Raw genomic sequence first — 23,516 nt, 5'->3', positions numbered from 1 at the left:
TAATTAATGTGTGAAAAATTGTTTAGCTCTATATTGAATTTTGGGTTGACAACTATTTTCTTTCAATTCTTTGAATAAGTCATCAACTGCCGTCTGTTCTTTCTGGATTCAAATGAGAAGTCAGCAATTAATCATATTGTGATGAGTAATTTTTTGTCTTGCTGCTTTAAATATTTCCTTTTTGTTTTTCTCTTTGACTTTCAGCAGTATGAATGTTTTTCATTAAATTTTGGCAGCTTTTGGCTTTTATTTATTCAAATATATTTTCTTTTCTTTTATTTCTTTCCTATTCTTCTGGGAATCCATTACATTTACATTGATATTATTCCATAGGGTTTTGAGGCTTAATTGTTTTTTCCCACTGTATACTTTCAATTGAATAATTTTTGTTGAATGATCTTTAAGTTCACTGAAGTTCACTTTTTCCTTTTATTTTAAATCTGATGCTGGACCCCTCTAATATATTTGTCATTTAAGTTATTATACTCAAATATAGAATTTCCATTTATTCCTATTTGTATAATTAATATGTCTTTATTGAACATTTCTATTCATTGATTCATTATTATCATACTTTATTTCTTTAAACATTTTTTTTTCTTTCAGTTCTTTAAATATGTTACTGCTTAGTCGCTAAGTTGTGTCCAACTCTTTGTGACTCCTTGGACTGTAGTCCACCAGGCAGGAATACTGGAGTGGGTTGTCATTTTCTTCTCCAGACTTTAAATATATTTATGTTTAAAGTTTTCTTTGAAGTCTTTATCTGCTAACTCCAGCGTCTGGGGACACTCACTGACCACTTCTCTTGAATATTTTTTCTCTCAGTAAGTATAGGTTATACTTTTGCCTACATTTTTAAAAGAAATTACGAGAATTTCTCCTTACAGCTGAGTGAGGATGATTTAAAAAATGTAGCTTATAAATCTTTTTATCTTTCCCAATTTGATCCTTGAACATAGAAAGTGTCAGTAGAAAGTGTCATAAGTCAGCTTTCATACATCATATACACAGCTGCTGTAGTTATCATTCTTAAAGTATTATTTGTGTTACCAGTAGCCCACTTCTGGTCTAAATTATGTGCTGGGGGGAATGGAATTTTTGATTACTCAAATTGTATTGGTATCCTTTTATCTTAAGCTACATGTTTGTAAATTACATGGATTAATAGGACTCTTGAGTATGTCCAGATCACCTAACATTATTTCAGGTTAGGTATCACAAACACAGCTGAAGTATCTACTTGTTTTTTAACTGTACTATATACCTCTCTCTTGTCAAGATTTTTCAATCAGAAAGTATTACATCACCGGTTGACATAATGCCTCATATCTTCAGGCAACAAAGGAATAATCCCTTTATCCAGATATACCCACAGGGCATCACCTAAGGAGGATCACTATTTTAATGCCATACACTTTTGCTTTTGCTAGTACTTTCCCAAGAAGCTCATACTGGGTAATGAACTTAGGAACTGTCCCTTAAGCCAAAGTCTTAGAGTTTGGGGGTATTTGTGGCTTTAATTCTGTGTGTGGGTTCTTCTAGGGTGTTTGCACTGTTACATTGAGGTTTGATTTATCGATAATAAAACTGTTATGACAAATGTACAGGAAAACAAAATGAAAAAAAAAAAAAGCTGGTAATTAGGGTACCTTGACGGGGACAATGTGATATATGGGTTTTGGGCTAAGGAAATATGCCTCTTAATAGTTTCTAGTTTAAATCAAGTCATTTAATTTTCTGAGTCACCATTTACTCAATTCCGAAGTGATAGTAATACTTGTAGAGTTTTGATGAGATTTAGGACTTAGCACACAGAGGGCACTTGACAAGTTATATATATTTACATAATTGTGTCTACATGGCTATTTCCTACGTTCTTAAAGCTACGTAGAAAATCCGTGCAAGTGGAGTTCCTGGTAGGAATTCCGAGGCGTTGACTGTCTCCATCTGAGTCTGCTTGGAGTTTCGGTTTTGAGATTTTGAGTGATATTACTGACATGATTCCAGTTTAATTTGTTCAGACTGATGCTGAGTAATTAAGTTAGCCCTTGCCATTTTAAATTAATTTAGATGAAATTATCCAGCACACTTTCACAGAATGAGATGCCTGCAAAGAGTGAGATGGCTGTATGGTTATGCCTGAATAAATTTGCACTGTATTACATTGTTAATTAAATTTGAAGACATCATCTCATCACCTGCATAACTTGATGTGGAAGCCATGATTATTGTTTTCACTTCCCACCCTCCTTTGGATTTTTTTAATGCTCTAGCTAAATTAGAACCTGTTGATTGCCCTTAGCCACAAGGTAGTGTGAGTTGTTCCCTATTCTTTAAGCAGATTTTGAGATAAGGTGGTATGGATTTTGTGACAGAGGTCATATGTCAGATGATTAGGTTGGCCAGGTTACAGTAAAAATTATTTTTTTCCCAAATATTTCAGGAAATGAGCTAATGAATAGGTTCTACCCAAATCTCTCTCTCTCTTTTTTTTTTTTTTTGCAAATCTCCACAGGAACATCTCTATGGATCATTGGAAATTCTCGGTGGGGGAATCTGCCAAGTTTGATCATTGTTTGTGGCACACTGGGTTCTTTCAGGGAGCAAGGCTGAGATGTCACAGACTCTGATATCTGACAAATACTTAGGACATATGTTATTTCTGCCATAATTATTTTTGTATACTTGATATCATGACTCTGCCAATTATTTATTGTATACATGTGTAATAAACATGTATGTATTTCGCTAATTCTTTAAAAAAGACTCTTGAATAGACTGAAACATTGCTCCAGAGTAATCTGTGGGTACTTCCACTGATTGATTTGTTTTTGTGGTTTCTTTATTCATCCATTTATTTAGCTGGTTCCTCAGCTCTAAACTCTGAATTTAATGGTGAAGCTCCATAGCTTTTTAACATCAGATTTCTCAAATTTGAGCCCAACTTCATGGAACATCATTGACATATATGACTGGAAGTTATGTGCTTTACATGTAAATTAGATAAGTGGGCCATTATCTAGAGTGTGGAGAGTTGGTTTATTAAGTTTTTATTGAGCTTGTGACAGATATAGGGTTGACTTATCAGTGTTTGAAAGCAGGAGGCCGTATCCAATGAATCATTAGTAGCACATGTGAATTTTAATAGACTCTTGCATATCATTTTGAGGCTTAATTCATAGCAGAAGTCTTTCCTCAGTTTCTCTTTGAATGTCTTGCTTTCAAAATGCCTTATATGTGGTTCTCACCAACAGTGACTTCTACTTAAGATACATGTGAACAGCCGTGATAAGAGAACAGACTGTATGATTTCAATACCCTCAGACCATGAAATTTTTGCATCTTGTTTTATATCTCTGGTTATAGTTCCAGTGTCTCCTGGTTTGTAGTCTATGGGAACTTAGAATTTATATCCTGCTGTTGTGTGAAAATTATATAAATCTTAATTGTGCTGAATAGGTTCATAGTGCTTTTCAGGTCTATTATATCCTTCTACTTTTTTGTCTATTCATTCTATTAATTTTTGAGAGTTTAATATTGAAACTCCAAAAATCTTAATTTATCTATTAAAAAATAATTGTAATATATAGTAAAACTATGTGTAACTTTGTTCTGTATTTTCCAAATCTCCTGAAAATGTGTTATCATACTTCCATAATTTAAAAAATAAAAAGATACATGTGAACATGATTGACCTAATACAACATTCCTGTTACAATATACAAAAGAAGTCATGCAGGGTAGAATGTCAAACTAGGATATCTCTAGATTTGCACTGTCATATTTGAGTCAGCTACATGTTAAAATAATTAGAAAAATAAGGTAGACTGACATATCTACTTAATATTATGTTTAATAAGATTATATTACAAAAGATGTATGCCAAGGAGAAAATATGAACACTGAGCAAATCATATGGACCCCTATTAATTCACTAGGGAGTTTCATAGTTAACTGCTAAATTTGCAGGCTGTGACTCTTTATCCTGGTGGTGTACTGTCAGTTAACCTGCTTTACCTGCTAATAGAGCCTTTCCCCTGTGGACCAGTGTTCTTAACAATGCCACTTGGAATGACTTGAGCTTTTCTGAAGGGATCCAAAGGCTTGAGACCTGTGGAAACCCAGACATATTAGTTTTATCTCTTACTGTCACATTTAACCTTATCTTTGAAAAAGCTGATCTCAGAAAGAATTTATCCTGTGATTGAAACAGGGTACATATATCCTTCTTTAAGGAAATCTTCTGTTAATGTTTGGTGCAAAATGATGAAGAGAAAAAGAATATGACAAGAAAACTGCCCAGAACTATGGACTCCTATGGAATGTGTGAACGTCTGGTGATATTCACTTTGCTAGTCTGGGGAAATGTTGTGATTAGAATTTTGAAAACATAAAGCAGAAAATGTGAACTAAGATTTCCCTTATATCCAATTTGATATTTCTTTTCTACAGTATTCCATGTATTAATAAGTCAGTGGAATACAGCACCACAATTATGTTGGAATTGTGGGATATGTAAACATTTTAGAGGATATTTTGCCCCATATGGTGGATGTAATTTTGCTTGGTTCTTGTCTTCAGATAGCAACTTAAACAAGAGTAATGACAACTCTGTTTTTTAGAGAAATCTGATATCTCCATAGTTCGTGGACAAGTTGGCCTCAGTGGTTATTGTGTCTTGCCAAAGGCCACTCAGCAGATGGGTGGCTGAGAAAAAACAAACCTGCGTCAACTTCAGACCATCTGTTCCACTCCAGAGAACACCGTCTTCACATTTCTTGGTAGAAGATCAACTTTTGTCTTAATTTATATCTCTGTGTTTCTGAGTTTCCATTGTGAGATACATTTTTAATTAGGCTGAGAAAATGATTTTATCGACATTTTCTGTTTGCAGTGCATTGATTTTCTTATTTGCCTCAGAACTGTTCTTTGAAGCATAGTTGAGTATATTGCCACTTAGGGATGGGGAAACTCAGGCTGATTTACCTAGAGTCCTTTGCCTGGTTATGCATTGAGTCAGAATCCCATGTTCTTTGGTATGGTGCCCTGCCTGTTTCCTTATGCTATTAAACTATCAAAATTTAATACCTCATTAATTTTCAAAATACATTTTGATAAATCTCTGTGTTACTCTGAAGGTTATTTGGTGCATGACTTCAGTTAATTGTGTGACACAGAAAGGTAAATTTGCTTGTTTTCATATTAGAATCCTAAGATTATGAAAAAAAACAAAAACCCAAAGTAAAGATATGCCATTAGGGCTGTAACTACTGTGTTCCTGTCTAGACATTTGCATAATTTTCCAGAAAGAGGTAAAATCGTAGCTTGAGGTCAACTCATCTAACATTGAGCACTTTCTTTTGTAAGTCACTGTTTTAGGCTGGTGGTGCAGGGTGGGAGGGTGAAGATCCAAGTTAAATAACAATGTTGCATGGTATTAAACTTGAACCAGTCTTTGATCCAGTCTTCAGGAGGAATACGGTTTATCTAGATTCTTTAGGGGTCATGAAGAATGAAGTAAATAGAGATCTATTAACAGTGATCTTCAATACATATTAGTAAGTTAAAATATGTAATTGACATAAAGTGAGCCCATTAATGGGTAAAGCCAGTCTTTGTTTTTCAGTTGCTCAGTCGTGTCTTGACTGTTTGCAACCCCGTGGACTGCAGCAGTCCAGGCTTCCCTCCTGGAGTTTGCTCAAACTCATGTCCATTGAGTCAGTGATGCCATCCAACCATCTCATCCTTTCTCATCCCCCTCTCCTGCCTTCAGTCTTTCCCATCATCAAGGTCTTTTCTAGTGAGTCGACTCTTCACATCAGGTAGCCCAAGTAGTGGAAATTCAGCATCAGTCCTTCCAATGAATATTCAGGGTTGATTTCCTTTAGGATTGACTGGTTTGATCTCCTTGCTGCCCAAGAGAATTCTCAAGAGTCTTATACAGCACCACAGTTCGAAAGCATCAATTCTTTGGCACTCAGCCTTCCTTATGGCCCAACTATCTCATCCATACATGATTACAGGAAAAACCATAGCTGTGACCAGACAGACTTCTGTTGGCAAAGTAATATCTCTACTTTTTAATTTGCTCTCTAGATTTGTCATTGCTTTTCTTAAAGGGAGCAAGCATCTTTTAATTTCATGGCTGCAGTCACCATCCACATTGATTTTGGAGCCCAATAAAATAAAGTGTGTCACTGTTTGCATTGTTTCCCCATCCATTTGCCATGAAGTGATGGGACCAAATGCCATGATCTTCATTTTTTGAATGCTGAATTTTAAGCCAACTTTTTTCAATCTCCTCTTTCATCTTCTTCATGAGACTCTTTAATTCCTCTCTGCTTTCTGCCATAAGAGTGGTGTCATCTGCCTGTCTAAATTTATTGATGTTTCTCCCTACAATCTTGATTCCAGCTGTGCTTCATCCAGCTTGGCATTTCACATGATGTCCTCTGCATATAAGTTACATAAGCATGGTACATGCTTATTGATGTACAATATACAGCCTTGACGTACTCTTTTCCCAACTTGGAACCAGTCCATTGTTCCATGTCTGGTTCTAACTGTTGTTTCTTGACCTGCATACGGGTTTCACAGGAAGCACAAAGGTGATCTGATATTCCCATCTCTTTAAGAATTTTATTTTTTTAAAAAAACATTGTTTATTTGGCTGCATCAGTTACTAGTTTCTAAGTTACACCATATGGGATCTTTGTCGCATTATAAGGGAGCTTTCTTGTGGTGCATGAACTCTAACAGCATGTGGGCTGTTAAGTTGTAGCATGTGGTCTCAGAGTTTTGGTCTTGGCTCAGTTGCTCCACAACATGTGGGATCTTCAATCCCCAACCAGGAATCGAACCTGTACCTCCTGTACTGCAAGGCAGATTCTCAACAATGGGGCACTGAGAAAGTCCCCAATCTATATACTTCTATGTGAACATGCATTTGTATGTAAATGTGTAGAAAAAGGCTTGGAAAGATAAACATCCAAAACCTCATCCAATTCCTATGTAGAAGGGAGTTTATGAACAATTAAGTTTAGAAAGTGAGAATTAAAAAAAAAAATTCAGTATTTGAATTTTCACCAAAAATGCTTTTATATTTGATTTTATTGTTTTCCATTGATGGATACCTGGAGCTGGATATTTCACACTAAGGAAGAAAATATAAGCAAAGGAATCAACGTCTTTAAATGGAGTGGTTTGTTAGTATGCAATTTTTACATGGTGATAACAAGAGAGGTAGTCTGTAGTGGCCTGTGCTCAGTTGCTTTGGTCATGTCCAATTCTCTAAGACTTTGTAAACTGTATCCTGCCAGGCTCCTTTGACCATGGGGTTCTCCAAGCAAGAATACTGGAGTGGGTTGCCATTCTCTTCTCCGGGAGATCTTCCTGACCGAGGGATAGAACCTGTTTCCTGTGTCTGCTGCATTGCAGGCAGATTTTTTACCTGTTGAGCTACCTGGGAAGCCCCCTACAGTGGCTAATTTAGTCCCAAATTATTGCTTACAGTTAAGTCAAGGCAGTGACATGTTTCAATAGGCTTGTACATGAGTTAGGCAGATATATCCATGGATGCCAGATGGTTTGATGTATACCTCAGTTAAAAACCTAATTGATTTTACATTCACTCTCCAGTGCCAACAAAGCCAGATGCTCTGTTGTGGTTATTCTTGGAAATTGTTTTTGTCCCGTAAGATCATGTCGTATTTGTCAGGTGGAGGAGAATGGGGACCAGTTTGTGTTTTAAAAAGAATAAAAGGTACACAGCCATGCTGCTTGCTTGTTTGTTACTTTTGCCAAAGAACTCCTATCCTGATTAAATTGATCTTGTCTCTATATGAAAAGCATTATGAACCTACTGTCTGCCTGCTTTGGGTTCTGGGCAGCCTAGATCGACATTAAGACAGACTGAAGTATATACTTTTCTCTGGTTTAATTTTGTATGACAAATAAGTGTAATGCTTAAGAGGCAGGTAGGTGTACAGATTGAGTGGTAGTTCTCTTTCATGTTCCCATGCGGTCTGTTTTGAAGCACCTAGAAGGTAAAGCATATATTGCATAAGGATTTATTTTATGATTTGGGAGCATACTCATTGAAAGGGCAAGTAAAGTTCTTTAAAACTGAAGTTCTAAAAATTAATTTTCGCAGTAATTAGACTTGAGGGGGGAAAAAAAAAAAAAACTAAAGAAAAGATGGTGACTTGCAAATGCTTGTGAATTGAAGTTCCCAGTACAGATATATTGACTGTTTTACTTTATCTCTTATGCTTGATGTTAGGAGTCATTTTGATTTGGGGCCATTTAGTTGGTGTTTAATTCATGGATGAGACCGTTTATTTTCCTCTGACAACTTCATTTTGGGGAAGTGGTAAAAGGTCTTAATATAAATGCTATCAGTTCAGTTCAGTTCAGTTCATTCACTCAGTCGTGTCCAACTCTTTGCAACCCCATGAATCGCAGCACACCAGGCCTCCCTGTCCGTCACCAACTCCCGGAGTTCACTCAAACTCACGTCCATCGAGTCAGTGATGCCATCCAGCCATCTCATCCTCTGTCATCCCCTTCTCCTTCTGCCCCCAATCCCTCCCAGCATCCGGGTCTTTTCCAATGAGTCAGCTCTTCGCATGAGGTGGCCAAAGTACTGGAGTTTCAGCTTCAGCATCATTCCTTCCAAAGAAATCCCAGGGCTGATCTCCTTCAGAATGGACTGGTTGGATCTCCTTGCAGTCCAAGGGACTCTCAAGAGTCTTCTCCAACACCACAGTTCAAAAGCATCCATTCTTCGGCGCTCAGCCTTCTTCACAGTCCAACTCTCACATCCATACATGACCACAGGAAAAACCATAGCCTTAACTAGACGAACCTTTGTTGGCAAAGTAATGTCTCTGCCTTTGAACATGCCATCTAGGTTGGTCATAACTTTCCTTCCAAGGAGTAAGCATCTTTTAATTTCATGGCTGATAGTATGATTTAAAAAATTCAGGGTTATTTGAAGAAATATACATCTAAATGAAGGAATATTTTTAGTAGTTTACTTTAAAAAGTATACAAGTTTTGGTAATGATTCTTTTGCTTAAAACAACCAGACCTTTTTCTTCAGAGCAAAAGAAACAGATAATAGTGCAAAGCTGTCATTTGTATTGTTCAAAATTTTCCTGTAAGGGGTAAACATTTTTTGTTTCTACACTGCTCAGCCTTTCTGTTACCCTTGTGTGTTTTGTGGGGAGTTGTGGGTGGCGGGGAGGCGGGGGGTGGGGGAGAGAGGGAGAGAGGGAGAGAAAGATAGCTCCGAAGCAAGAAAAGCCTAGAGTTTGTGTGAGAGAACTTCCTTTGCTGATTATCTGTTCATTTATTCCTGTTAACTCTCGCTATCTGTTATGAGCATGCCAGTCTAAAAATATGAATTTGGTTGGCAGGATTATTTCATTTCAAATTCATGTGATTTTCAAGTTTCTTTAAAATAAATGTAAGATATTTCAGTGATTCATACTTTAACATTTTGATTAAAGTGAAACAGGAAACAATTTAAATATACCCAAGATGTAAACTCTTCAATATGACCAGAAAGTGCCTTTTCTTGAAAGTACCGGAACACTTTAGGTATTATGAACAGGTGCATAGTTAATACTTTGTGTTTTCAAACACTATTTCTCTAAAGTAGAGTTCACTTAAGAACCAATTTTAAGAAATGAGTGGTGCTTCATAAATGCCATAAATGGGGAGAAATGACAGTATGCAAAACTAATGACAGTAGCTCACTTATTTTGTGTCTTGTTATGGTGTTAACACTACGATAAGGTCTTTGCTTAGATCATCTCATTTATTTTTTCACAGCATCCCTATGAGGATGATATAATTACTATCCCATTTCTCAGGGAAGGAAAGTAAAGATTATAAAAGTTAAGAGCTCTTAAGTAGTAAGGCCTAGATTTTAGCTTTGGTTGTCTGTTTATAGAATCCAGTCTTTTAACTATTATACTGATGCTAAAGTAATTCATGAATATGTGTCTGAAATCAGTTCAGTGGTAAGTTGGCAATGGCTCTTACAGATTTCTGAGAGCTGATTATTACATATTTAATGTGAGCTGATTAGTAAACTTTGATACTTTGAAATCAGCCATCATTGGAGTATTTATACCACAGTATTTTATTTACACCACTGCAAATCAAGACTTTTTTTTTTTTGAGACATTAGTTCACCCGCACACCATTTCTTAACATAGTTCTTTATCAGTGCTATTTGTCAAAATGTAACTTCCAAACTCTCAGAGTTTAAGTGGATATGAATGGATTAAACATCAGTTTTTTCCAGTAGCATTTGTTTTAGTGTGATAAATTGTTATTAATATAGTTATAACTGAGAATATTAAATTTAAAAGACCTTATCCTGAATTTCAGGGTGGAAGAGAGTCTGTTTCCTAGTTTCCAGTCTTTCATCTGAGGATTTTTGGAAAGCCCTTGTCTAGCTGACTGCTGTCAATGGAAATAATCAGTAAACAGTCCATAATAGAAGTAGATAAGAGTTGTAGTTGAGTCACACTGACGACTATAGCTTGGAAGCCATAGATTCAAGGAGCATCTGAACTGTCTTCTGCTAGACTACAAAGTAGGGGAGGCTTATATAGGCAAAACCCACAGAGTTACATAAGTTTGTCAGTTATAATTGGATTGGCAGAAGGTAAGGATGCATGTTAAACCAGGATTGGTTAAGGGCTGAAATGGTTGAATAGTTACATGAGGAGACCACGAGACTATAAAGGTGCAGCTGGCAGCTACTAATAGATCTTGTTTTGACCATGACTGGTGGCATCCTGAATCTGATACCGTTCAGAAAATTCAGGTCCTCCGTAATACAGGAATGTGTCTAAAACCACATCCACAGTGGCCAACTAGCCCCATTTTGAATGCCTGAACCACAGTTTTATATCTTCTCAGAACAAAAGACGAACACCAAATATGATGACGGGGGATACACCCCTTCTAGGTTTCTAAAGAGAATGATTAGCTCAAACGTAGCAAATCAGCGTGAACCTTGGTGTCTGGGCCCCAAAGCTCATCACTGAAGGAGTACTGGCATTAGGAATGTAGGAAGTGGGGACATTTATCTCTGTCTTCCAAATGGACATTTATCCTTATCTAAGCAATCTGGTAAATGCAGTTTTTAAAAATGGTTAAAGCAGATGTACAATGCCTGTTTGGTAGACCATAAGACAAGCTGTTCTGGTTAAAATAAAGTGCAAGACAAATGTTGTATAAACCAGAATGACTTCCCCATACCTCAGTAAGGAAAACTTCTTTCAATTACTGTGGAGTATAAAAGCAGTGGCTGCACCCAGATTTGAGAGATTCTTTTGACTACCATCCGAGATAGTCTGAGGAGAAATGAAAGAAAGTTGGGCTGGAAGGGAGGCGCACAGAAACATGTGATAAAGGGTAGAAGAATTCAGAAAAGTTTATTCAAAAACAAAACATGGGTGCCAAGAAGGCTTGTGGGGTATGAGGAAACCTAGTGATTATGTTTCTTTTTTCCATAAAATAATTTAAACTCCTAGAACCCTAGTACTTAATCTTTCCTTGAAACCTGAAAGCATCATTCTCTGCTGATAAGGATATTTTTATTGGTAGTGATTCAATTTAATAAATACTTCAACACTAAATTGTAATATTGTAATATTGAGGCACTGAATCAGGTTATCAATTTATCCTCCTAATATTCTTTTTAGGAAGACATATTCTTGCTTGTGTTTTGTGTTTAGTGTATTTATAATGTTCTTCTGTTAAGAAAATGCTAGCTTGGGGAGGGGGGTTTCGTTGCCTTCTTTACTCTGCGGTTGAACCGGTGACACTGAGGCCCCAGTGTGGGCAGCGAGGGATCCGTCAGCTGACCAGGCACCCTCTGACATTCTGCGTCATCTGTAGGAGAATCTTACATGTGTTGAGATTTCACCAACAGTAAGAGATGTAAAATACCAGCTATACGAAGAGCTAGAGTATGTGATGGCATAGAGTTTTCATTAGCTTTATCACAATATTCACAATGGAGAATTATATTACATGGTAGCAGAAATAGGCATTTTTATGTGTTGCTTATATTTTACCTCAAATTAAATTGTAGATATAGGGTAATAAATAAAATCCATCCATGCCTTTCACACACTAAAAAAAAAAAAAAAAATGCTAGCTTGAACATCTTAATTGAACAGCTGCATTGCCTACTGGATCCTGCTTCTCTAAAACAAAGGTGTGCATGATTGATAACATATTTGTTCCTGATTGGGATAGTACTGTCTAACTTGGCAGTCACTTCCCACCCTGTTTCATTTGTCTCCTTGGTAGTTACTTTTTGGGATTTTCAGAATTTATGGGGTTATTACTTGATTGAAGTGGAAGTTTATGGAAGGACATAGAAAAAAAGGATTGACCAAATAAAGCAATACATACACACCAAATAAAAGTCAAACTATTGCATACAAAGTTAGAAGCTAGATATGATATCCAACTTGAGTAAGACAGGGTAATTGTTTGTGGATAAAAACAAGCCTATGTAAATGAATATTTTATACCAATTCATTTTTATATTTGCTCGTTGGAAGGACTGATGCTAAAGCTGAAACTCCAATACTTTGGCCACCTCATGCGAAGAGCTGACTCATTGGAAAAGACTCTGATGCTGGGAGGGATTGGGGGCAGGAGGAGAAGGGGACGACAGAGGATGAGATGGCTGGATGGCATCACTGACTTGATGGACGTGAGTCTGAGTGAACTCCGGGAGTTGGTGATGGACAGGGAGGCCTGGCGTGCTGCGATTCATGGGGTCGTGAAGAGTTGGACACGACTGAGCGACTGAACTGAACTGAACTGAACTTCACTACTGAGTGAAGTCCTTTTAGTTTTTATCAACAAGCTACTTGATAAATTAGAAATGAATGCTTGAGAGTCAGAGAAATCTGGCTTTTTGGTCCCAGCTTGAAAAATCTAGTAATAGTGACTTGGAAAAGTAACATAACTTCTCTAGTTTCTTATCCACCCAGTAATGTTATTGTAGATGACCATGAGTGTTATTGATAAAGCTTTGAGTGCAGTGCCTAATTAGAGTAGGCACTCAGTAAATGGTAGCTGTAGTTATCCACTAGTTAAAACACGGTTTAAGTGTGAGTGGTGTAGAGAGTATATTTGGATGATTTGGGAGCTCATGTCAGAGAACTTACAAGTATTCTCTCTTTCTGTGAAAGAAGCTGAAGTATCACAAGGTAAGTTTGGGTCTGGATGAACTGAAGATGATGGTGATGGTGATGGTGATGGTGGCTTTCCCTCTTTCCTCACAGAATGTCCCTCCAGACCTCTCCATCTGCACCTTCGTGCTGGAGCAGTCCTTGTCTGTCCGGGCCCTGCAGGAGATGCTGGCTAACACTGTGGAAAAGTCTGAAGGGGCAAGTACTTAATTTATGTAGGCTGGCAGTATTTTAAAGAACTCAGCTATTATATAAATGATTTCTTCACAGGTTTTGGAGATGTTCTTTTGACTGAAATAAGTCAATGCTGTTTAGTTCTGATTTTCTTAAGTTTGCCTTTCTGCTTTATCCAGGAGATCTGGTGATGTTTTAAATAACTAAAAAAAAAAAAAACCACAAACCCATCCATAGGGTAATCTGTGTCCTTGAACCTCATGCTTATTTCAGTAGTTAAAGCAGAATCTCTTTCTTTGAGCATTTCTTACATTTTCAGAGCTGTTATTTTGACTCTTTCAATTAATTGCTTTATGCATGGCTGTCATTAATCTTTATTTCCTTCTCAAATGCCTCTAACCATGTGACTATGTTCTAAGCTTCTTTATGGCAAGTAAAATTTCATGGCACTCATATATTTGAAGTAACAAAATTATGGTGTTACAGCTTTAATCAGTTGTAATTTTGCAAATAGCTAATCATTTTCTTCTGAAAATTGAGATTTTTATTCTGTTGCCAAATGCAGACATTTTTCTTTGAAAGCTTATTTGGTAATTTAAATTATGTTCCATTCTGTGTTGAGTGATTCTGGGCTACTACCCATTCTTAGCTAATTCATTAAATTTTAGAGTTAAGCAGGAGGGTGTTGGTCAAATTTTTGTTTCCTATGTATGTGTTTGCTTGTTGCTGTAATTACTGCAGTATATATTTTAATAAACTATACTATTTCCAGGAATGAACTGAACATATTTATTTGCGATTATTGGTCCATGTGTTGCTGTTTTTGTTGTTAATCATTGCTGTGGTTTGGATACGTAAAGAGATTAAAAAATGATAATAAACCATTTAACAGAAAATGAATGATAAATTCTGATGTGATATATTTTCATTAGCCTTGTAGTTTTTTAAATTTTAGTATCACACAGGTAGGACTTTAATTGCCTTGTGCGTTAATTTTAAATTAATTTAAAATGTTAATACTATATCACATGTATGTATATATGGAAGAGACACTTTAGTGATTTTTCTTTGATATTAGAGTAACAGCTTATTTTTTAAAAGATCCAACTATGTTATGCATATTTAATTTTTCAAGTACATTTTTGGTTACAACAGTTTGAAATTACACTATTAAACTACATGAAGTTTAAAAAATTGTTTTTCTTTATATTAATGCAGTGCTTTTGGAGTAGGGTTGAATTAAAGCCTTTCTCAATTCAACTAGTTTTGTTTCTACCTGGATAACCAACCCCTCTTGGGTTTTAAACCTCACTGAGGCATGCTGCTGCTGCTGCTGCTGCTAAGTTGCTTCAGTCGTGTCCAACTCTGTGTGACTCCATAGATGGCAGCCTACCAGGCTCCCCTGTCCCTGGGATTCTCCAGGCAAGAACACTGGAGTGGGTTGCCATTTCCTTCTCCAATGCATGAAAGTGAAAAGTGGAAGTGAAGCCTCTCAGTCGTGTCCGACTCTCAGCGACCCCATGGACTGCAGCCTACCAGGCTCCTCCGATCATGGGATTTTCCAGGCAAGAGTACTGGAGTTGGGTGCCATTGCCTTCTCCACTCACTGAGGCATATCTGCTTTGAAATTCCAATCTGTCTTTATGAAGGAAAATTCTTTTCCTTTTGCATGAGCATCTAGAAAAGCATGTATTGTCATTTCACTTATCTTTGTAGATACCAACTTATGATAAAATTACCATAAAATTTTCAGGTTGCTAAGCTGCTTTTTCTAAATTTAAACTCTTGATAAGAGGTTTTATCTCCCCAGAATCTGGGGAATGGATTAGGCAAGCTCTCAAATTATCTGTGTATATAGAACGTGTTGAAAATACTATTTTTTGACTTATTGAAGATACTCATTAGTTAGAATTTCTGCCCCCCAAATATATTTATTTAGCTTAATTTTGAGTTGTTCTCCTCTAGAAAGCTTCTGTCAGAGATAACATGATAATTTATGTGATATGTGGAAAATCATTTATAAAGCCCCGTGTAGCTACCATTAGACATTCATTCTTAAATGAAAATTGAGAAAAAACAGCTTCAGAAAAGGAAAATATTTCATTGAGCCAAATCTCACTTTCACACTAGGAAGAACCACTGTCCAGTGACTCAGAAGATATTATATTTGGGGGAAAGAAAATGCTTTCTTAGACTATAAGAGAGTTTTGATTGTACCTGGGAGTGATGTTCAGGCTACCCAGATGGTGCTAGTGGTAAAGAACCTGCCTGCCAATGCAGGAGATGTAAGAGTGATATTCAAAATATTTCATAACTAGTTTGGCACAGGCATCAATTATTCAGAGTGGAACTCAGCTGGAATGATTGAGTCAAGATTCTGGCAAGATTTGGGGGTTAGTCTGAGCAATTTGGGGGTATTCTGGAGGAGTCATGGGCTGGTCAGAATTAGGGAACAGTGGCACCCCACTCCAGTACTCTTGCCTGGAAAATCCCATGGGCGGACAAGCCTGGTAGGCTGCCGTCCATGGGGTCACTAAGAGTCGGACACGACTGAGCCACTTCACTTTAACTTTTCACAGTCCCTGGTGGGCTGCTATCTATGGGGTTGCACAGAGTCAGACACGACTGAAGCGACTTAGCAGCAGCAGCAGCAGGGACTTGGGGCTGAGGTTATTCACTAGGAGAGCTAGTTTGCCACCTAACAACCATCTTCATCATAATGGTGGAAACAGCGAAAGATCGTATCTGATTACATGTCTTCAGTGGATGCTGCTGGCACTCCTAGGAGTCAAGTCTTTGGACTCCATAGATATCCATACCCTCTTTACTAGCCCCTCATGTGTCTTCTTTAAACTCATGGGAATCAGTAGCAAATACTTTTGGCAAACAAACTGTCATTTCTAACAATAAGTTATATGCAGTAGATTTGCTTATAAAGAAAGATCCACTTTGTCTTGGATGAAGTATGTCAGCAAGGAGATGCTAATTTTCTTGAAATCATTTCTTTTTTGTGATATGTTTATTTTTTAATTTTTTGAGCATCTGCTTTATTTTTTTAATTGGAATGTGATTGCTTTCCAGTGTTGTGCGAGTTTCTGCTGTACAACAATATGAATCAGCTCTAGGTATACATATGTGCCCTCCTTGAGCCTCCCTCACACTTCCCTGTGCCCACCGCACCCTCATCCTACCCCTCTAGGTCTCACGGAACTCCCTGTGCTATACAGCAGCTATCTGTTTTACACATGGTAGTGTTGGCACCCCACTCCAGTACTCTTGCCTGGAAAATCCCATGGATGGAGGAGCCTGGTGGGCTGCAGTCCATGGGGTCTCTGAGGGTCGGGCACGACTGAGCGACTTCACTTTCACTTTTCACTTTCGTGCATTGGAGAAGGAAATGGCAACCCACTCCAGTGTTCTTGCCTGGAGAATCTCAGGGACGGGGGAGCCTGGTGGGCTGCTGTCTATGAGGTCGCACAGAGTCGGACATGACTGAAATGACTTAGCAGTAGCAGTGTATATATGTCAGTGCTAGAAATTGTTTCTCTCCCTACACGTTAAAGAGTGTATCATAAAGAATCTTGTGTATTACTTAATTCCCCCACTCTCTTATGATCAACTTTAAGAAGCCTTGTTTTTTTTAAAAAAAATTCTAAACTTCCTTATGTAATTCAATGCTGTTAATACTGATACTATTTATTATCCACATAGCAATACAAACACACTTGATGATAATGAAAAAAAACTTCACTTAGAACCATGCCTTTTCTTTTTTGTGGTTAAGCACCATTTGCCTTGTATTCTTAGGTCCCACCAAGTAAATGCTTGGTTTTTATAAAGTTGCAGGAAATTTAATGGGAAATCCCCAACATCATTTGTGTCAAACACATCATGAAGGTTATTGATAACAAAAACAGATGTGTAAGATGAAACAGGAAAAATATTACTTAATTTAATGAAGCTTTGATTCCACAGAATTGATTATTGTGGCTTATTAGTAAAATAACTAGAACACAAAACGAAAGTGAAAGTCGCTCAGTCGTGTCCGACTCTTTGTGACCCCATGGATTTTATAGAGTCCGTGGAATTCTCCAGGCCAGAATACTGGAGTGGGTAGATGTCCCCTTCTCCAGGTGATCTTCCCAACTCGGGGATCGAACTCAGGTCCTCCCGCATTGTAGGCAGATTCTTGACTAGCTGAGCCATCAGGGAAGACAGAACTAGTAGTATAAGTGGCATAAGAAGCCTTCTGAAATATTTTATTAAAAGAGGTTTTCTAAAATATCTGCTTTTTAAAAAAAGTATGATTAAAGTGATCCAGATCAGTTTAATTATATGTAATTCCAGATCAGTATGTAATTCCATTGAACATAATTCAGCTTTTTTTCTTATTTAAAGCATACCAGTAGAAAACAGGCCAAGAGCTTTTTAGCTTTATATGAATAGCTGCTCACAGGGCCTTTAAAATCCTGAGAGTGGAGACAATACAAATAAATACAAGGAGAAAATGACCGCAGGATCAATGCCCATCCCTTTTGGCCAAATTTTCTTGTATCCTCTGTATATGCACTTCCTTGCTTCTGTTAATTTTTTGTTCCCTGCCCCCTAGGTTTTAGGTGGCTCTAGATCACTAGTCTGCTTCTGTATCTACTTCTATCTCCTCTCATTCTTCAGATTTATTTTGCATATTGTTGATATCAGATCAGATCAGATCAGTCGCTCAGTCGTGTCCGACTCTTTGCAACCCCATGAATCGCAGCACACCAGGCCTCCCTGTCCATCACCAACTCCCGGAGTTCACTCAAACTCACGTCCATCCAGTCAGTGATGCCATCCAGCCATCTCATCCTCTGTCGTCCCCTTCTCCTCCTGCCCCCAATCCCTCCCAGCATCAGAGTCTTTTCCAATGAGTCAACTCTTCACATGAGGTGGCCAAAGTACTGGAGTTTCAGCTTCAGCATCATTCCTTCCAAAGAAATCCCAGGGCTGATCTCCTTCAGAATGGACTGGTTGGATCTCCTTGCAGTCCAAGGGACTCTCAAGAGTCTCCTCCAACACCACAGTTCAAAAGCATCAGTTCTTCGGCACTCAGCCTTCTTCACAGTCCAACTCTCACATCCATATCTGGGCTAAAAGCTAGGTTTTCTAGAATTTGAGAACTGGTTAAGAATACGTTGTGCCACATATTCACTCTGTGGCTTTAAGGAAGGTCAGTCTTTATCATCAGGTCTGTGTGTGCTGAGTCGTTTCAGTCGTGTCCGACTCCGTGTGAACCCATGGACTGTAGCCCGCCAGGCTCCTCTGTCCATGGGATTCTCCAGGCAAGAATACTGGAGTGGGTTGCCATGCCCTTCTCCCACCCTGGGATGGAACCTGCATCTCTTACATCTCCTGCATTGGCAGGCAGGTTCTTTACTACTAGTGCCATCTGGGAAGCCCCAGTCATCAAATTTAGTGAAAAATAGTATTTAAAAAAAAGAAATATCAGTAAATTTCACAGATTGTAAAACCAAAGCCCTTTCTATTATGCCATGTCATTTCTTACTTTATATCTGTGCTTCTGTGAAATGGAGACCTAAATTAAATTAGATATTACAAAATAAAATTGAATGGAGAAAACGTTCATTGAAAATGCTTCTGAATTAATTCAGGTATAATGAAACAAATGGCCAAAAGCATAGGACCATCTAAATTATTAAATCTTATTAACTAGATCACACACACAAATAAGTATCACTGACTATATTTTAACCTAACTGTGCCATCATCAAACTGGCAGGATCACTGGCTGGGAAACTGGAGGGAGGGGGAAGGGATTCCTGAAAGAGCCACGGTTGCAGAGAAGCAAACTGCCAAGGCCAGGGAAAAGGCAGTCAGGGATTAGTAGCAGTTCAATCAAAGGCATATATAGGTATGAGAAAAGGAATAAATAAAACAATAAAAACAGCCACTGTTAAATGGATGCTAAATATGCTTTATATACTATCATTTAATAATCACTAAATCTGATGATTTTTTATGATTTTGACATTATAATATATGTCAGTGATAATATTTGCTCATTTTTGTGTGTGTTCTAGTTAATAAAGTTTAATAATGTAGATGATCCTATGCTTTTGGCCATTTGTTTCATTATACCTTAATTCAGAAGCATTTTCAATGAACTCTTTCTCCATTTAAGTTTATTTTTGTAATATCTAGTTTAACTTAGGATTCTGTTTCATAGAAGCACAGATATGAATTGAGAAGTGAGACGGTATAGTGGAAAGGGCTTCTGTTTTACAATCTGTGAAATTTATTGATTTTTTTTTCACATACTATTTTTAATAGTTTCACTTGTTGACAATGCATTGCTTTTGTTTTAACATCATGAATATATTAAGTGACTTACTCGTATTAGTGTTTAGGAGGGTATATACAAAAATAACATTGACTGTCCTTTCTATCTTTTGGTTTAGCTGTTTCTAGGAGAATTGTAGGAGAAGGCACTGGCAACCCACTCCAGTACTCTTGCCTGAAGTATCCCAGGGATGGGGGCTGCCATCTGTGGGGTTGCACAGAGTCAGACACAACTGAAGCAGCAGCAGCAGGAGAATTGTAGGGTCCTTTCCCTTCTGACTTTTGCTTGTAGCCGCTTGACTATTGGTGCCTTATTGTTAGACTATTAGTAGCTTGAACCAAGAAACAAAAACTAAAATTAAACCAGTATTTGTCCGTTATATCCTGCTTTTTGGGGGAAGTAGATTAAAATTTTTAATTTCAATGGTTCTGATTAGTATCATTCATTCATGTCGTATTTTCCTCATTACTATAGGTAATTGGTAGGGTTTTTTTTGGTAGTTTCCTATAATTTAAATTACAAATGATGCTTTAAATATCTATAAAATTACAATGTAATTATAAATATTGCTTAGTATGAATAAGTCAGTTCTAATCATTCATATATTTAATGCAAACTTTGAATATTTAGAAGATATGCTTTATAAACCTCTGTGGGTAGAAAGATGAATAATAAGTGAGTTTTGCCATCAATGGATTCACAGTCTAAGCAAGAATAGAAGGACAATTATAGTGCCGTATGATGTGTGTTATCATAGAAGAGTAGATATAATTATTGTATTAGCAGAAGGAAGGGATTGAGTTTGGGGAACTTGGCATTCTTTAGAATTTTCTTTGGACTTTCTATTACTACATCATTTCTAAGACAAATGGAAATAATATTAAAGCTATTAATATAAAAGTCACTTAAATTTTTTCTCCAGGGAACAATTTAATCTCATTATGCTGTTCTTTGAATTCTATTAGAAACTGGTACTTGCCCAGAGGACTATACATAACATGTTCAGGGATATTCTTAATGTGATTTTTATGTTTAAATTTACTGAAATAGTTTATTATTTTATATGAAATCCTGAGTGTTTCATATTTCTAAATTATATAATCTTGTAATTAAAGTTACAAAATGCCACAGTTATCAATAGACTTAGTTATCAATAGAGAGATATATCAGACTGTGACACTTTCAGTTTTTATGAAAAATGAAGTTATAGAATAGGGAGTATTATTAATACAATTGTGCCACTCTCTTAACAAAACCTCTGCTTTTTTAGAAGCATGTATTCTGAAAGTATTCAAAATGCATCATGAAGTAGCCATTTAAATTAACTGGTAAATGAGGTGTCGTTTTTTAAATACATTTTATAAACATTAAAGCACCATGAATCAATTTTTAAAAAATACGTTTATCAAACAATGAAGTAATAATTTCAGGCGAGTAATTGCATTTAAGATCATTTTATATAAATGCAAGAGCAGAAGTTGAAGTTCAAGATGTGTGCTATATTCCATAGTGATTAGGCATATAGATTATAGAGAAACTCTGGTAATCTTTGGAAAACTGCTTAAACTTTCTGTACCTTTGTTTTCTCATCTGTAAAGTGGGGGCAAATAATAGTGTCCTCCCATTATATTGTTGTGAGGATCCAATAAGTCAGTATGAAGTGTATAGAACATTCATAGCACATAGGAAGCACACTACAGCCGTGCTGTGCATGCATGCTAAGGCGCTTCAGTCATGTCCGACTCTCTGTGAGCCCATGGACTGTAACCTGCCAGGCTCCTCTGTCCATGGGATTCTCCAGGCAAGAGTACTGAAGTGGGTTGCCACGCCCTCCTCCAGGGGATCTTCAAGAACCAGTATTGAACCCACCTCTCTTATGTCTCCTGCATGGGGAGGCTATTTCTTTACCAGTAGCGCTACCTGAGAAGCCCATATCTTATTATAGCCCATATCTTATTGTTATTGTATTTGCTTTGGGATGCAAATGTCTTCTCCAGACCATATATTTGGTCCAAATAATAAAAGCAAAGCAAACAGCAATTGCCTGAGGGCTCCAGAGAGTTTAACAAAAGCAGGAAGATTCTGGAGAGAAGCCAGCCTTGGAAAATGGAATTGGGGCCGATCGGTTTTACATTTTTAAGGTTTTTAGCCTGAAGATTGTGGTCGCTAAAACTTTGAAAGAACAAGCACAGTCTCTCCGAAGACAAAATTCAGGGCCTTTTGAAAGTCAAGGAGTAGTTCTAGAAAAGAGAAATCCAGAGAGAGGGAGACCCACATTTTGTGCATAAACTCTGCCCGGGTCTCTGGCTGATGCTTAGCCATCTATATGGGGGACAGACGTCAATTCAGTTACCGCTGCTAACGTTATTACTGCTCTGAGATCTGCACTGCCACCAAGCATTTTGCAGTTTGCAGTTTGAGTCCTACCAAGTGGATTGCTCATTAAAACAAATACATCAGTGTTCTTCGGCGGTGTATAGTAGAACTGCAACAATATAAAAGGACAGGACACAATTCACAATTGCTTAGGAAACAATCAAATGTGACCCAATCTCAAGGTAAATGACTACCAAGAACTACAGAGGGACAGTCTTAGCAGATGAAGATTTAAAGCAGCTATTAAGGCTATATTCAGTGCAATCAAGGAAAGTACGTTTACTGTCAACAAAAGAATTCAAAAATCAACATATAAAAATGATTCAAGTAACAAAATGGAATTTCTGTAAAATGGAAAACCACATTATCTGAAAAGTTTACTTATTTAGTAAGTGAACTAGGATACAAATTAATCTCAATTGGAGTCTGAAGTCTATGCTTTTTAGCTCTTTACTTTGGAGTATTCATGTAATAAGAGGGGAGCAGTGGGAGAGCCTAAGGAGATATCAATACTAAACCAGTGGGAACAAGAGGAGGAGCATCCCATAGAAAGCTCTGGCTAGAAAGAACCGGGACGATAAGGGGAAAGCCAAGAGAAAATAGCTACAGAAGCCACATATATGTTAGTTTCTCTGGCTGTTGTTAACAAATTATGCTCCAAGCCTGATGGATTAAAACACCATGAACTAATTATCTTCCGGTTCTTCAGATAAGAATTCTGAAAATTAGTCTCAGTGGGCTAAATCAAGGTGTCAGCAGGACGGCATTAATTATGATAGCTCTAAGGAGGAATCTATTATACTTCATTACCTTTTCTAGCGTCTATTCTTGGGTGGTGGCCCCTCTTTCATCTTCAAAGCTAGCAACGGTATATATTCATAGTTTGTGTGTATTAGGATGCAGATGGCCTTGAGGTGCCCCTATTTGCCCTTCTACATCATGGAAACACAGTTTGAGTAAGATGTTGTTTGCAAGATGAGATGAGAATCAGAGATACCTAGTTGAATAAGGACTGAAAAGTGTGATTTGGTTCCGTAGGAGCCTGGCTTTCCTGCAAAGCTATCAATATTAATGTCAGTCTATCCTATGTGTGTGTATATATACATGCACACACACATAGGAATTAATAGTGAAGAATGAATTAATTAATAATAAAACACACACATTTTAAATTCAAAAGACTTTATTCTCTAAAGAGTTTTTAGTATTTATTTGTCATTCCAAAAGTGGTGCTCAATATTTCTTTTGTATTTAAGTAGATTTTGGTACATGTTCACTATATCTAAAAGACTTATTTGTTCATGCTCTTGGGCATGTAGGCCAAGGACCAAAAATTAATAATTAATGTTGTATCTACCCTGGTTGAGTTTTATTTTCATACTGATTATTTT

At 37.2% G+C, this 23,516-nt stretch overlaps 1 protein-coding gene across 1 annotated transcript in view; it reads left to right on the top strand.

Annotated features, from left to right (window-relative positions):
* Positions 1 to 23,516, top strand: part of RYR2 (ryanodine receptor 2) — an 819,609-nt gene that overhangs the window by 273,661 nt on the left and 522,432 nt on the right. Inside the window, exon 3 of the mRNA XM_070364567.1 lies at positions 13,329 to 13,433. Within this exon, the coding sequence (XP_070220668.1) occupies positions 13,329 to 13,433 (105 nt within the window). The remainder of the gene's footprint in view (positions 1 to 13,328; positions 13,434 to 23,516) is intronic.

Source organism: Bos mutus, chromosome 28, assembly GCF_027580195.1.
Source record: "Bos mutus isolate GX-2022 chromosome 28, NWIPB_WYAK_1.1, whole genome shotgun sequence".
Lineage (NCBI taxonomy): Eukaryota > Metazoa > Chordata > Mammalia > Artiodactyla > Bovidae > Bos > Bos mutus.
Note: the sequence above shows the minus strand (reverse complement) of the source record. Positions and strands in the feature narration are given on the sequence as shown.